Source organism: Pygocentrus nattereri, chromosome 23 (assembly GCF_015220715.1).
Source record: "Pygocentrus nattereri isolate fPygNat1 chromosome 23, fPygNat1.pri, whole genome shotgun sequence".
Classification (NCBI taxonomy): Eukaryota; Metazoa; Chordata; class Actinopteri; order Characiformes; family Serrasalmidae; genus Pygocentrus; species Pygocentrus nattereri.
The window spans coordinates 31,398,163-31,413,162 of NC_051233.1; the positions used below are offsets into that span (position 1 = coordinate 31,398,163).

Sequence of the window (15,000 nt, forward strand, 5' to 3'; positions counted from 1 at the left end):
ATGTGTCTCAGAACACGACGTCTTCCTCTCGGCCTTCTTTAATAAGGACATGTGAAGGACGTTTTCCTGAGTCTGACGTCATTTTAAAGCAGTTAAAAACACAATCACTGCTCACTGCTGCTCATCTCACTCTGACTGGACTCCGGTAATGCTGGTTGTCATGGCAACGTCTACATTAAGTGGTTCTATAAACATGCGTGTAGTTTTGGATCTAATGACGTGGTGTGAATGTAAACGGAGATTTTTCATCTGATTGTTGAGTCGAGTGAGAATAAACACCTCGGTCTTAATCTATAAACAGAATGTGTTCAGTCAGATTGGAGGAAATCTTTGCATGTGAACAGATTTCAGGATCTAAAGACACCGATGACCGGCTATGTTTGAGGTGAGAGAACAGCACTAACGTGTTCCAGAAAGCAGGGTCCAATCTCGCTGAGATGAGGCTCCTCTGTGTTGAACTGTTTCTCCAGATCTCTGACGAATCCCAGCTGGAATCTGTAAATATCTTCAATATTCCCAAAGATGACCTTCAGCTGATCGTCGTTGAACAAGTCTCTCCTCTTCCTGCACTGCTTCAGATAACCCTACACACACACACACACACACACACACACACACACACGTTATCATCATTGTTATTTTATATACATATTGTTAATAACAGCTTATATTTTGTGGACTGACGATCACTATTATAGCTTCATTTTGGATATGAATGCTACTGTAATTTCACTCTAGATATTTATTGCATTAGAGCTTCATAGTGAATGTTAGAATTCTGGACATAAATATTATAATTTCATACAAAATAATTTAATTACCACTTTGTCAATGTGACTTATAATAGCTTCAATTTTATTAGAATTTCATTTACAATATTTTAATAGATATATTGTATTACTACACATTCATTATCAATATTCATTTATTGGTTATTATTATTATAATTATTATTACTCCAGTGAAGATACTTTATTAGTACTTTATTCTGGGTATTAAATTATTAGAAATTTAAAGGGAATATTCATTTGTTTAATCTTTACTTCAATCTGGATATTAATTTTATTAGAACACATTCTGGATCTTTATTTAATTGGAGTTAAATTCACAATATAATTTAATTATAACTTTATTAGTTATTACCTTTTCAGATTTAATAGTACTTTGTTCTCAATATTCGTTTATTAGAACTTTAACTTGGATATTCATTTTGTTAGAGCTTCTTTCATTATTTTTTTATTTTTACTATTACTATTATTTTATTTTAATACAATTTTTATTAGTTGTTAACTTTTTTTCTATTTCTCAATCAAGATATACATTTTTTAGTACTTTATTGTGGATATAAATTTATTAGAACTTCAAATTGGATATTAATTTGTAAGAGCTTTGTATCTGTATTGAAATTGTATTTTATTACAACTTCCATGTACATGTATTAGAATCCACTCTGTATCTTTATTTGGAACAAAATGTACAATTTTATTTTTAGTATAAACTTTTATTAGCTATTACCATTAAAAAAGACTTTTATTGTAATTCCTTAATTGAGAATTTATTAGTACTTTATTCTGGATAGTAATTTATTAGAACTTCATTATGAATCTTTATTTAATTGGAACTACAACCCCAATTCCAATGAAGTTGGGACATTTTGTAAAACATAAAAACAGAATACGATGATTTGCAAATCCTTTTCAACCCATATTCAACTGAACACTACAAAGACGAGATATTTGATGTTCAAACGGATAAACTTTATTGTTTTTTGCAAATATTCACTCATTTTGAATTTGATGCCTGTAACACGTTCCAAAGAAGTTGGGACAGGGGCGACAAAAGACTGGGAAAGTTGAGGAATGCTCAAAAAACACCTGTTTGGAACATTCCACAGGTGAACAGGTTAATTGGAAACAGGTGAGTGTCATGATTGGGTATAAAGGGAGCATCCCTGAAAGGCTCAGTCGTTCACAAGCAAGGACGGGCGAGGTTCACCACTTAGTGAACAACTGCGTGAGAAAATAGTCCAACAGTTTAAGATCAACGTTTCTCAACGTGCAACTGCAGGAATTTAGGGATTTCATCATCTACAGTCCACAATATCATCAGAAGATTCAGAGAATCTGGAGAAATCTCTGCAAGTAAGCGGCAAATCAGAAAACCAACACTGAACGCCCGTGACCTTCGACCTCTCAGGCAGCACTGCATTAAAAACCCACATCATTCTGTAACGGATATTCCCACATGTGCTCAGGAACACTTCGGAAATCCACTGTCAGTGAACTCAGTTCGTCGCTCCGTCTACAAGTGCAAGTTAAAACTCTGCCATGCAAAGCGAAGCCACATATCAACACCACCCAGAAATGCCGCCGGCTTCTCTGGGCCCGAGCTCATCTGAGATGGACTGACGCAGAGTGGAAAAGTGTCCTGTGGTCTGACGCGTCCACATTTCACACTGTTTCTGGAAATCATGGACGTCGTGTCCTCCGGTCCAAAGAGGAAAAGGACTGTCCGGATTGTTATCAGCTCAAAGTTCAAAAGCCAACATCTCTGATGGTGTGGGGGGCTGTTAGTGCCCATGGCAGGGGTAACTTGCACATCTGTGAAGGCCCCATTAATGCTGAAAGGTACATACAGGTTTTGGGAACACGCCCCTGTCGCAACTTCTTAGGAACATGTTGCAGGTATCAAATTCAAAATGAGTGAATATTTGCAAAAAACAATATTTTTTTCGTTTATTCGTTTGAACATTAAATATCTCGTCTTTGTAGTGTATTCAAATGAATAGAGGTTGAAAAGGATTTGCAAATCATCGTTTTCTGTTTTTATTTATGTTTTACACAACGTCCCAACTTCATAGGAATTGAGGTTGTAAATTTACAATATTATTTTATTACAACTTTTATTAGTTATTAACTTGTTATGGATATTCATTTGTTACTAATTGGTACTAACTGGGTACTAATTTTATTAGAACCTCAATATGAATCTTTCATCATAACATTCCATATTGATTTTATTAGATCATCTTTCTGGAAATTAATTTTTGTATTATTTATTACAGCTTCATCCTTGATGTCTTGTTTCTGATGGAAATACTGATTTAACTATGATGTACACCCTAAAACTCTGGTTACCTCACAGATGTCCTTCAGGTGTTTGATGTAGTGTCTCTCTGTGCTCATTATTTCATTAATGACGTTCGCCCTCATCTGGTCTCTGTTCTGAGCTGGCTGGCCGAGGCAGAGGCAGTCCGTGCTGGGGTTTGGACTAGCCTCTGCGTGACCATTCTGCACGTCACTACTGCCCTCTGCTGGCTCCACCGCTGCACTGTCCTCCTGGTTCGCCCACAGCTGGAACACAAACACAAGCTTTTTTGAGTTTGCAATGGTGAAAATGACCCAATCACCAATTTACATTCAAGTCATGGGGCATTAAACACATGAGAACATTAAATAAATAAAATAAAGGCGCCACCTAGTGGCTGAGGTGGTACTGCACTTTACCACAAGGGCAGCATTTGGCTTAATTCACAGTTTAAACACTGCTGAAAAGAGGCATCAAGTGATAAACTTTCAAAAACTCTCAAAACTCAAGGTTGTGCATAAACTTTGCTTTATTAATTGTTATTTATGCAAATTTCTCCATTCAAATGACTCACACAAAAGCTACTTGGCATTAATTGTAGTGTGGTTCTGCTAAATAGGTGGGCGGAGCCATTATCCATCACCCCAAAACAGTGGCCTGGTCTCATACTCCCAGGGATGGGGGAGTAGCTAAGTACTCTTTGCAGTTAACTACAAATTTCTGTGTAGCTATAGCATTCATTTTTGCTTTGCACAAAGTTGTTTGATTTGTATTTGGTTATTTTTGTGGATTTTTGTTAGGAACAACCTGGAATGATTGACTTTGCCTTTAGTCTAAATTTTTGTTGGATTTCCCACCTTTTGTTGTGTGAGTTTGATTGTTGGTTACATTTAAACTCACTTTTTGGTGATCTTTTTGTATATTTGCAGCTTTTCAATTGTTTCTTTCTGGCACATGATTAAATGCAGTGTCTTGTTCACACCATCAGTTGGGCTTATTTGGTGTGTCAGGTGAAGATTCACAAACATTGACAGTCGTGGTTTGAAAGTAGCTAAAAAAGTAGCCACTACTTTTTCTAGAAAAGTAGCTAAATTGTAGCTACACATTTTGGGAAAGTAGCTACAAAGTAGCTCACTACTCATTTTTCAGTAGCTATCCCGACCCTGCATACCACAGACCACACACTAGCATCACCCAATCAGCAGCAAACAAAAAATGAACATCTTCACTTAAAAAAGACACTTTTAATGTCAGATAATATTTCCTAAAATTACTGTATTCATAGCTACATCCATGTTGTGCACTTATGCCAACCAGACCTAATGTGGTGATGGTTGGCACAATGTAAAAAGTCATAGTTTTAAAAGAATGAAGCAGCAATTACAAATAATCTGAGCCTTTAATTTAAACCAAATTGCAAATAAAACCATATAATGGCGAGTAAATAAAAATTCTGAATTAATTAAAAATTAGGAATGTTCATTTTTATCAGTGGCTTGTAACAAACCTTCACTCATTAAACTTCAGTTCTGTTTATTTGAACAATTTTTTTTTTCTATTGCGTGAATAAAACATTGTTTGAAATGAAAGAACAAAGCTGAACTGTGAGTGTGAGCTCATCTGAATCTGGGTTCATGTGGTGCACAGACAACAAAACCACTTAACAAAACACAGGACAGCACATTTCAGCATCAAGCACATTAGCGAAGAGATAAACAGCAACCAAACCCCGTTCAAAAACACAATCAGCTTTATTTGTATTGTTTTATTATTTATTCAAATAATACTGAATGAACACACATATACAAGCAACACTACATCTCCTAAAACAGGATTATGAATATCTATTTAAAAACACCACTATGGAAATGCTAATTTCATGCTATATTTTCCCTATGTGATTTTTCATGTTATGTTAGCACTAAGCCAACTATTTCACTTGTAGATATTTTGGCCGTTCTAGATTAAACAGTCATTTGAAGCTTATAAAAGACATTTCATATATCTGTAACACACATTTGAGCTTCTCTGAAAGGAAGGAAGTGAGCTCTTCCATTGGTTAGGACTTTAGGAGCTGAACAGAAGGCCTTACACATTAGATTAACTACACACTCAGAAAAGATGATTCTTCAGGGGTTCTTTAGCAAGGACAATGGTTCTATATAGGATGATTTTGAAAAGGGCTCTGTGTAGCAGCAAAAAAAAGTGTTCTTCTATTGTCCCAAGCTTGACATTGTAACTATGTATGTGGTGCTATACAGGACCATTTTTAAAAAGGTTCTATATAGAACCTTATACAACTCGAGCAACTCGGTCAAACGGAAGAAAGCTTTCACAATACAAAGAACCCTTTAAGCATGCAAAGGGATTAATAAATAAATTAAAGTGTTAATGGTTCTATACAGATGAAACGTGGTGGCTAATCCCACATGAAGACCAAACCAGCCTTCCCCACATTAGAAAACCAGTGAGCTATGGGAAACAACACCAACCAGGCAGAGGGATGTGCTAGAGTGCAAAGCAATAGAGACTCAAGAACGCAGAAAAATGCAAAGGTGCACCAAGCAAGACTTGAACTTACAACCTCAAGAGACAAGGGTGAGTGAGTTACCACTAATCTACCACCGAGGAGAGCTTGAAAGGGTTGATAAACAAAAGGGTGAAGGCAAAAGAGGACATAGGACATGCCAGAGCAGCATCTTAAAACACTTCAAATGCATATGCTAAAATAACTTGAGAAAACAGAAATCGAGAAAACAGCACTCGAGACTCGACAAAGGGACCAACACCAGAGTTACTGGCTTAGCCAGAGAGACATGCACATCGCGCATGAACTCAAGACTGAGCAGTGAGCTATGGGGGAGAGCTCTCCTTAAGCAGAGCATCCACAGCTGCGCACCCCCCCCCAGCCCTAATCAGCTCATCCTTGTGCTCTGACTCCCCGTAGTGGTTGCAGATGGCCTAGCAGAGGGTCGTGATGCTACAATAGAACTATTTTCTTTACTAAAGAACCTTCGAAGAACCATCTTTAAGAGTGTATGAGAACTGACTGTTGCCTTACCGTTTAATATCTCCCAGACCTTCACATGCACAGTTAATACAGAACAATCAAGATTATTCTGCAAAAATCAGTAAGAGTTCACAATGTTTGAACTCATCAGTGTATGTTAACATCTCTTACATGTTTCAAATGTCTGTGATTAATCTAGAACGCCCAAAAAATGTTCATGTGATTCACTTGGCACTAACACAATACTATCAATCAATAAACCTTTATTTAAACCCAACCCTCATTTACAATGTAGCCATGCACTATATGTTCAAAACAAGGGATTGAAATGAGTAAATATAACCTTATGATAGTAAAAGCATATCAAAGAATACAAGAAAAACAAAATATTATTTTTAAAGTGAAACATAAGAAATTAAAATTAGGAAGCTTGAAGTCATGAGATACTAGACGTACAAATAAATAATTAAAACAACTAAGTACACTCAGTAAAAGATGCTTCTTCAAGCGTTCTTTAGTAAAACACAAAGGTTCTACACAGAAACACTCAAAGAATCGTTTGCATGCTTAAATGATTCCCTTCATGGTCCAATATTCTTCAAATTGATAGAAAATGTGCTGTAGATGGTTCTATATAGCACCCAAAAGGGTTCTGCTCTTACGATGTCAAGCTTGTAACAATAGAACAACCCTTTTTGGTGCTATACAGAACCACATACTGCATCGATCTGAAGAACATTTCATCATGCAAAGAATCATTTAAGCACGCAAAGAGCTCATTGAGTTCATGGCTCTATATAGAACCACTTCCAACACTAAAGAAGTTTTTATGTTCATTTCTCTTTAACGAATGCAGTTAATGACTGTTTCAGAGATGATTATATAACTGTAATGGAGAGCTTCTGTACTGCTTATGAATATGCCATGAATGGTTCATGTAGGTGTAGTTCTTGTAAAGCATTACCCAGTTTGTTGCAGTTTGAGAACTCCTGTGAACGGCTAATAAAATGTTATTTAGTTGTTTTTCTCATTGAAATTGAGCGAAGACATCCTGTACAGAGAAAATACTTTGACATTTTTCACACAGAAATTTGACATTTTTCACACTTAAACATGACATTTCTCTGCAGATTGTAGCACAAAATTCGTTTTTTCTGATTTTTTCTTTTTAAAAAAGAAGACATTTTAAATAAAAACATGTTAAATAAACACTAACGGTGCATTAAAACATACAGAACTATGTTCTCTTGCAGCAGCTCAGCCAGGCAGATTAGAGAAGCTGAACTATCCGCATCACGAAATACATTCTTCTCTGTGCAAAGACGTTCAGAACAAACCACGTCCTGATAAACGTGACTGTCTGCACTGAGGCAGAAGATCCCAAAGCAGGGAAAACTGAGAAACTGCAGTGTTTCAGGAAAAAATAGAGGATGAGTCAAACCAAGCGAGTAAAAAAAAAAAAAAAAAGGAAGAAAAAAAGAAAACAATTCTCCCTCGTTCCTCCACTACGCTCTGATATTCCCACCGGCGCAATTCTGCTTCGTTTCCAAAAAGAAAGTAAGCAATAAACAGCGCAGGATGAGAGGTGATGAATAAACAGCAGATTTAAACGCCAATACCTGCACTGAATTCCACACAATCAGCAACCCCCCACACCACCATCCCCCACCAGTCGTCCGGATAAAGACGGAAAATAGACACATTCATCTTCCTGTATGTGTGCGAATTCATGTTCCTGCTGTTCAGCTGTTTCTGTCATTGTTAGTTTTTACTGCATTTTTAAACCCCTTAAAGAAGGTCTGTACTTCAGCTCCTCTCTCTCATTACACCGTATTTCATTCCTTTTGTTTTTCAAACAGTGTAAATGTTCCCTCAAAGGTTCTACAGTGGTTTTAAGGTCTGATTGTGAACCTTAAATAAGTTTTTCCAGGTGAAAAGTTCATATTTGTTCCTTTTCATAACCAAATGTTTTAAAACAGAACAGTAGAATAAAAGTCTGGAGGCGAGGCGGGGTGTGTGGAGTCAGTCCAGCTTAGAACAGATCATTTCAGTGGATTATGGTTTCATCCCAGTGACAGTTTAGTACCTTTATTTCTGAGAGTGTATTGAGCAGATGCTTAATAATTATAGAAGTTACTGAGTATTATATAGTAAATACAGAATATTTAATGTAGTTACAGATTAATTTATAATAGATACAGAATATGTTTAGCACATAAAAATTATGGTAGATAATTATATTTATTAGGGATCTTTAGAGCTGTCGTCGGAAGCAATATGCTGCAGGTAGGGTCTCCCAGGGCGAACAGGTCTGGAGTGAAGACCCAGACTAACGCTATCCAAAACCCCACCATGCACAACACACAAAAAAATCATGTACCCTGCCCAGGAGAGGGTCACCAGGACCTACCCCTGGAGCCAGGCCTAGGGGTAGTGTTCCTCGGCAAGTGCCTGTTGGTCGGGCAGCCCACATAACCCGGCTGGGCTCAGCCTAAAGAGGCAACGTGGGGAGACCATGTGGGCCCACCACCCACAAGGTCCAGCATGGAGGCCATTTGGGTGGAAAGAGGTGCTGATGCTGGATCAGATGGCAGGGAAGACTGATGGTCAGACCCGGTAAGCCCAAGCGAATAGTGAGGGTGTGCTGGAAACGACTGTCGGAGGCCCATGTTCGGAATGATTTCAACTCCTACCTCCAGGAGAGCTTTTCTCATGTCCCAGAGGAGGTAGGGGACATGGAGTCTGATTAGACCCTGTTAAAAAACCTCCATTGTGGAAGCTGCCAGGTGTAGCTGTGGCCAAAAGCTTGTGGGTGCCTGTCAGGGCAGTAGGAGGCAAGAACCTCCTGGTGGACACCGGTGGTGAGGGAGGCCGTCAAGCTGAAGAAAGAGGCCTTTAGGGACTGGTTGGCCTGAAGGACTCCCGATTCAGCAGATAGGTACCGACAGGCAAAAAGGTGGCAGCCGCAATGGTGGCAGAAGTAAAATCCAGGGCATGGGAGGAGTTTGGTGAGGCCATGGAAAAAGATTTCTGTTCAGCCAAAGAGTTTCTGTCCAGAACTGTCCAGCAACTCAGGAGCAGTTGGGGTGGCTGCGCCCAAGCTGTATTCGGCAAGGGTGGAGAAAATCTGACTTCGTATGAGGATATTGTCAGTCAGTGGAAGGAGCACTTTGAGGAACTCCTTAATCCAGGAGACGCACCTCCCTCACAGGAGTCAGGGCCAGAGGCTTCTGGTATATCAAGTTCCATTTCCCTGGTGGAGGTCACTGAGGCAGTGGCAAGGCACCAGGGGTGGATAAGATTCGTCCAGAGATGCTTAAGTTTCTGGATACTGTGGAGCTGTCGTGGCTGACGTGCCTCTGCAATATTTCATGGACCTCGGGAACAATACCCTTGGACTGGCAGACCAGGGTGGTGGTCCCTATTTTTAAAAAGGGGGACCGGAGGGTGTGTACCAACTATCGGGGTATCACACTGCTCAGCCTCCCTGGGAATGTCTATGCAAAGGTGCTGGAAAGGAGACTCTGACCGATAGTTGAACCTCAGATTGAGGAGGAACAATGCAGATTCCGTACCGGCCATGGAACAATGGACCAGCTTTTCACCCTATCACAGATTGTTGAGGGGGCATGGGAGTTCGCCAACCCAGTCTACATGTGTTTTGTGGACTTGGAGAAGGCTTATGACTGTGTTCCTCGGATACCTTGTGGGAGGTCCTCCAGGAGTGTGGGGTGCCGGGGCTACTACTCCGGGCTATTCGATCTCTGTACTCCCGGAGTGAGAGCTGTGTTCGTAGATTCGCCATTAAGTAAGACTCTTTCAGTGTTAGCTTTGGACTCCGCCAGTGTTGTGCTCTGTCTCCACTCCTGTTTGTGATATTCATGGACAGAGTGTCAGGGTGTAGCCGGGGTCAGGAGGGCATTATGTGTGGAGGCCGGAGGGTGGTGTCTCTGCTATTTGCAGATGATGTTGTTCTTTTGGCTGAATCACACGGATGCCTCCAACGCTCGCTGGAGCGGTTTGCAACTGAGTGTGAAGCGGTTGGTATGCGGATCAGCACCTCCAAGTCTGAGTCCATGGTCTTGGCCCGGAAAAGGATGGCATGCCCACTCCAGGTAAGGGGAAAGGACCTGCCCTAGGTGGAGGAGTTTAAGTATCTTGGGGTCTTGTTCTCGAGTGATGGGAAGAGGGATCGTGAGATCGGCCGCAGGCTGGGACAGGCGGCAGCAGTAATGTGGTCACTGTACCGGACTGTAGTGGTGAAGAGGGAGCTGAGCCAAAAGATGAAGCTCTCTGTTTACCGGTCGGTCTACATCCCGACCCTCACCTACGGTCATGAGCTGTGGGTCATGACCAAAATAATGAGATCGCGAATACAAGCGGCGGAAATGAGCCTCTTCGCCGGGTGGTGGGCTACACTCTATTCGATAGGGTGAGGAGCTCGGCCATCTGGGAGGAGCTCAGAGTAGAGCCGCTACTCCTCCACATTGAGAGGAGCCAGCTGAGGTGGTTCGGGCATCTGTCGTCTGGGATTTCCTGCTCTCTCAACTGCTATCGCGACCCTATCTGAACTAGCAGTTAACGATGAAGATGATGATTAATTATATTTATAGTAGATAATTTAATTATAGTAGATGATTAAAATTTAAAGCAAATAAATATATAGTATTCTATATCTCAATATATAACTCAATTCTATAACTCAATATCTATAGTAGATACCAAAGAATATATAGTATATAGTATATATATGGTATATATAGTAATAATATATGGTAGATACTCAAATAGTATGGCTTAGTGGCTTAGTAGATGCTGAATGTTTATAGTAAATATTGAAAATAGAATATTTAAAGTAAATATTGAATTATTCATAACAGATACAGAATATTTATGGCAGATACTGAATAATTCGTAGTAGATATTGAATATAGTAGATACTAAATTTATATGAAATGAGTATTTATTGTAGGTGCTGAAGAACATATAGTAGAGATTGAATATTTACAGCAAATAAATATAGATAAAATAGACCATTTTTCCCCATATCTTTTAGCCCTAACCTTTGGAGTTACGGTGCCCTCGTGTACCTCCTGAATACGACTTTACATTAATAACTAAATCATGAGTTGAAGGGGTTAAATTCACAATGTATTTAAATTACACTTATAAGAAATATGAAATAAAACAATTATTTTTTTCCATTGTATTGCTTATACACAACCTGTATTTGTATACATAGTGAAGCACTTTGAGCTGCTATACAGTATTATATACAGTACTGTGCAAAAGTTAGCGATCCCCTTTTCTTATCCCTTTATTTCCAATCAAAACAGCCATTAATTAGGAGTTATTTAGTTTTCAGCAGATGTTATTGAGCTGTTTAGATTCAAGACAGTCCACTTGCATAAACAAGGACAAAGTCAAAAAAAGAAAACTTTCCAAACTGGAGGTCTAAAAAAATGAGTGGATGGTGAGAAGCAGAAAATGATCAACCAGCTTCTAAGACTGAACTTTGGAGGTGTTTCTGCAGATTCTGTGAGGATCTGAAAGGGAGTCTCCTGAACAGAATATAAGCTGGAATGAAGGTAAACAATTACTCACTGACCCTCACACAGCTGAGAGTATATTTAGGCTATATTTAGGCTTTTGTGTCAAATTTCTGCTTTTTTCCTGAATAAAATGAATAAACATTTTGACTAGAAGCTAAATAAATGAAGGGTGAGCTCTTAAAAAGAAAAACATTATTTTATAAACAATAACTTTTATAAGGAAAATGTTTATACACTGCTCAAAAAAATAAAGGGAACACTCAAATAACACATCCTGGATCTGAATGAATGAAATATTCTCATTGAATACTTTGTTCTGTACAAAGTTGAATGTGCTGACAACAAAATGACACAGAAATCATCAATGGAAATCAAATTTATTAACCAATGGAGGCCTGGAATTGGAGTCACACACAAAATTAAAGTGGAAAAACACGACATGCTGATCCAACTTTGATGTGATGTCCTTAAAACAAGTCAAAATGAGGCTCAGTATTGTGTGTGGCCTCCACGTGCCTGTATGACCTCCCTACAACACCTGGGCATGATCCTGAGGGATCTCCTCCCAGACCTGGACTAAAGCATCCGCCAACTCCTGGACAGTCTGTGGTACAATGTGGTGTTGGTGGATGGAGTGAGACATGATGTCCCAGATGTGCTCAATCAGATTCAGGTCTGGGGAACGGGCAGGCCAGTCCATAGCTTCAATGCCTTCATCTTGCAGGAACTGCTGACACACTCCAGCCACATGAGGTCTAGCATTGTCCTGCATTAGGAGGAACCCAGGGCCAACCGCACCAGCATATGATCTCACAAGGGGTCTGAGGACTATCTGTGGACATCAGGCCCTCATACCGTCCTCATGGAGTCGGTTTCTAACCGTTTGTGCAGACACATGCACATTTGTGGCCTGCTGGAGGTCATTCTGCAGGGCTCTGGCAGCTCCTCCTGTTCCTCCTTGCACAAAGGCGGAGGTAGCGGTCCTGCTGCTGGGTTGTTGCCCTCCTACAGCCTCCTCCATGTCTCCTGGTGTACTGGCCTGTCTCCTGGTAGCGCCTCCAGCCTCTGGACACTAAGCTGACAGACACAACAAACCTTCTTGCCACAGCTCGCATTGATGTGCCATCCTGGATGAGCTGCACTACCTGAGCCACTTGTGTGGGTTGTAGAGTCCGTCTCCTGCTACCACGAGTGTGAAAGACCACCAACATTCAAAAGTGACCAAAACATCAGCCAGAAAGCAGAAAGGTACTGAGAAGTGGTCTGTGGTCCCACCTGCAGAACCACTCCTTTATTGAGTGTTTCTTGCTAATCGCCAGTAATTTCCACCTGTTGTCTGTTCCATTTGCACAACAGCTGTGAAATTGATGGTCAGTGTTGCTTCCTAAGTGAACAGTTTGATTTCACAGAAGTTTGATTTACTTGGAGTTACATTGTGTTGTTGAAGTGTTCCCTTTATTTTTTTGAGCAGTGTATATATATATATATAATTGGTAAATAAATATGCTGTATTTTATTGAATGGATGAAAGGACAAATAGAAATGCTCCAAAATCATTAGGAATAAAATTGGAATAAAAGTAAATAAAAAATAAAACATTTTAAAATAATGATATAATAAATAATAATAAATATAAAAAGAAAAAAATTATATAATTAAAAAAAAAACATGTATTTTCTGTTTACTGTCATTGCTTGCAGTAAATGAGGCAGCAGTACCTCAGATTCACCTCTAAAGATAATTTTAACCACAAAGAAAAACAAAAATGAAGTCATTTGTGTCGCCTGAACTGTCAGAATCTAAGAATAATGAGCGTGACTGCAGGCCTCTCTCTTTCTTTTTTCTCTCCCTCTACCTCTCTCTCTCTCTCTCTCTCTCTCTACTTCTCTATCTATCTCTCCCCCTCTGTTTTTCTCTCCTTCTACCTCTCTCTACCTCTATTTACCTCCCTCTCTCTCGCCCTCTCTCCCTCTCTCTAGGAACGCTTCTTCACTCCTAATCTCATTACACACTCGGATTATAATCTCTCCCTTTTTTTTTTTTTAAACCCAGTGCGTTACCGTGGTGATAGTGATGAAGAGTGGAGAGGAAGCTGTCCCTCCTCATCCTCGTCAAACACAAACCCGGCGGAGACGGTGAGTTCATCAGAGCGCTGTGTGGAAAAACGACCCACTCTTTCTCTCTGTGACCTTCTTCACCCTCGTCTCCCCCCCCCCCTCACTGTATCGGCACCCATCCTCCCTCTCTTACACACACACAAACACACACATGCACACAAACACACTCATACATACACACACACACACACACACACAAACACACACACACAAACTCAGGCTTGATTTATCAGTCTACTCAGACTTTAGCAGAGCTCAGTAACACTGAGATTAATGATAGCACTGATAGTGTTTTCTTGAAAGATGGCACATATTTTTGGTATGCTTTTCTCTCTCTCTCTCTCTCTCTCTCTCGCTCTCTCTCTCTCTCACACCCTTTTTGTTCCTCTACTTTCTGTCTATCTTCTCTTTCCTTGTCCTCTCTCCTTTTTGTGTTCTCTCTGTCTTTTTTCTCATTCTTTCTGTCTCTTACTTCGTCTCTGTTAGGGCTCCCTCTACGTCTTCTAACTCTCTTCTTTCTCTCTCTCGTTCCGTTCATCTCTGTATCTCCTGCTTTTCCACTTTCTCCTGTCTCTTGCATGCAGCATCCATCTCTCCGTTCTCCATCCCTCCTCTCTCTCCAAGAGATCCCCTTTTTTTCTGCCGTTCTTCTCTTTGGTTGTCTAATGTAAAGTGACATCTCATTTGGAGCTGGATGACTCACCTCATGAGATCACACACACACACACACACACACACACGCATGCACGCACGCAAGGCCCACTGACGTCAGCAGCTCAAACACACCTCACACTAACCTCATACAGCAAAACGAAAACGCAAAATAAACTTCAGCGCAGACCCTCAAATACGGACCACCTTCGACCATTTGAGCTCAAACTGCAGACAGAATCCTGTTTAACTCTTCAGAGCTGAGGCGTTTACAGGCACCATGTTCTGATTTGTTTAAACCAAACACATTAACAGAGACATTAACAAGCGAAATATACACAGGATCATCATTTTTAGGGCACTTTCTGTTGGGAGGCGTGTGTCCCCCAAACCGTAACCCAGTGGTCAGCAGCACACAGCTCCGGGGAACCATGCGGCTCTTTTACTGCCCTGCTGCGGCTCCACAGTCGAGTCTGATTCATAGGTTAAAAATAATCCTCCTCTACAGTGAAATAAAACTCTGCTGGTCGTTCAACAGTTTAACAGTAAATGGTCTCAAACGCTGGAGTTAATGTAGAACTGC

The 15,000-nt window shown here is 40.1% G+C and overlaps 1 protein-coding gene across 4 annotated transcripts in view; it reads right to left on the reverse strand.

Annotated features, from left to right (window-relative positions):
- The window catches only part of arhgef9a (Cdc42 guanine nucleotide exchange factor (GEF) 9a), a 76,984-nt gene that overhangs the window by 19,836 nt on the left and 42,148 nt on the right, over window positions 1-15,000 (reverse strand). For all 4 annotated transcript variants that reach the window (XM_037533714.1, XM_037533713.1, XM_037533712.1 and 1 more), the window contains 2 exons: window positions 3,138-3,353; window positions 405-584 (listed from right to left, as the gene is read on the reverse strand). In XM_037533714.1, the coding sequence (XP_037389611.1) occupies window positions 405-584; window positions 3,138-3,353 (396 nt within the window). The remainder of the gene's footprint in view (window positions 1-404; window positions 585-3,137; window positions 3,354-15,000) is intronic.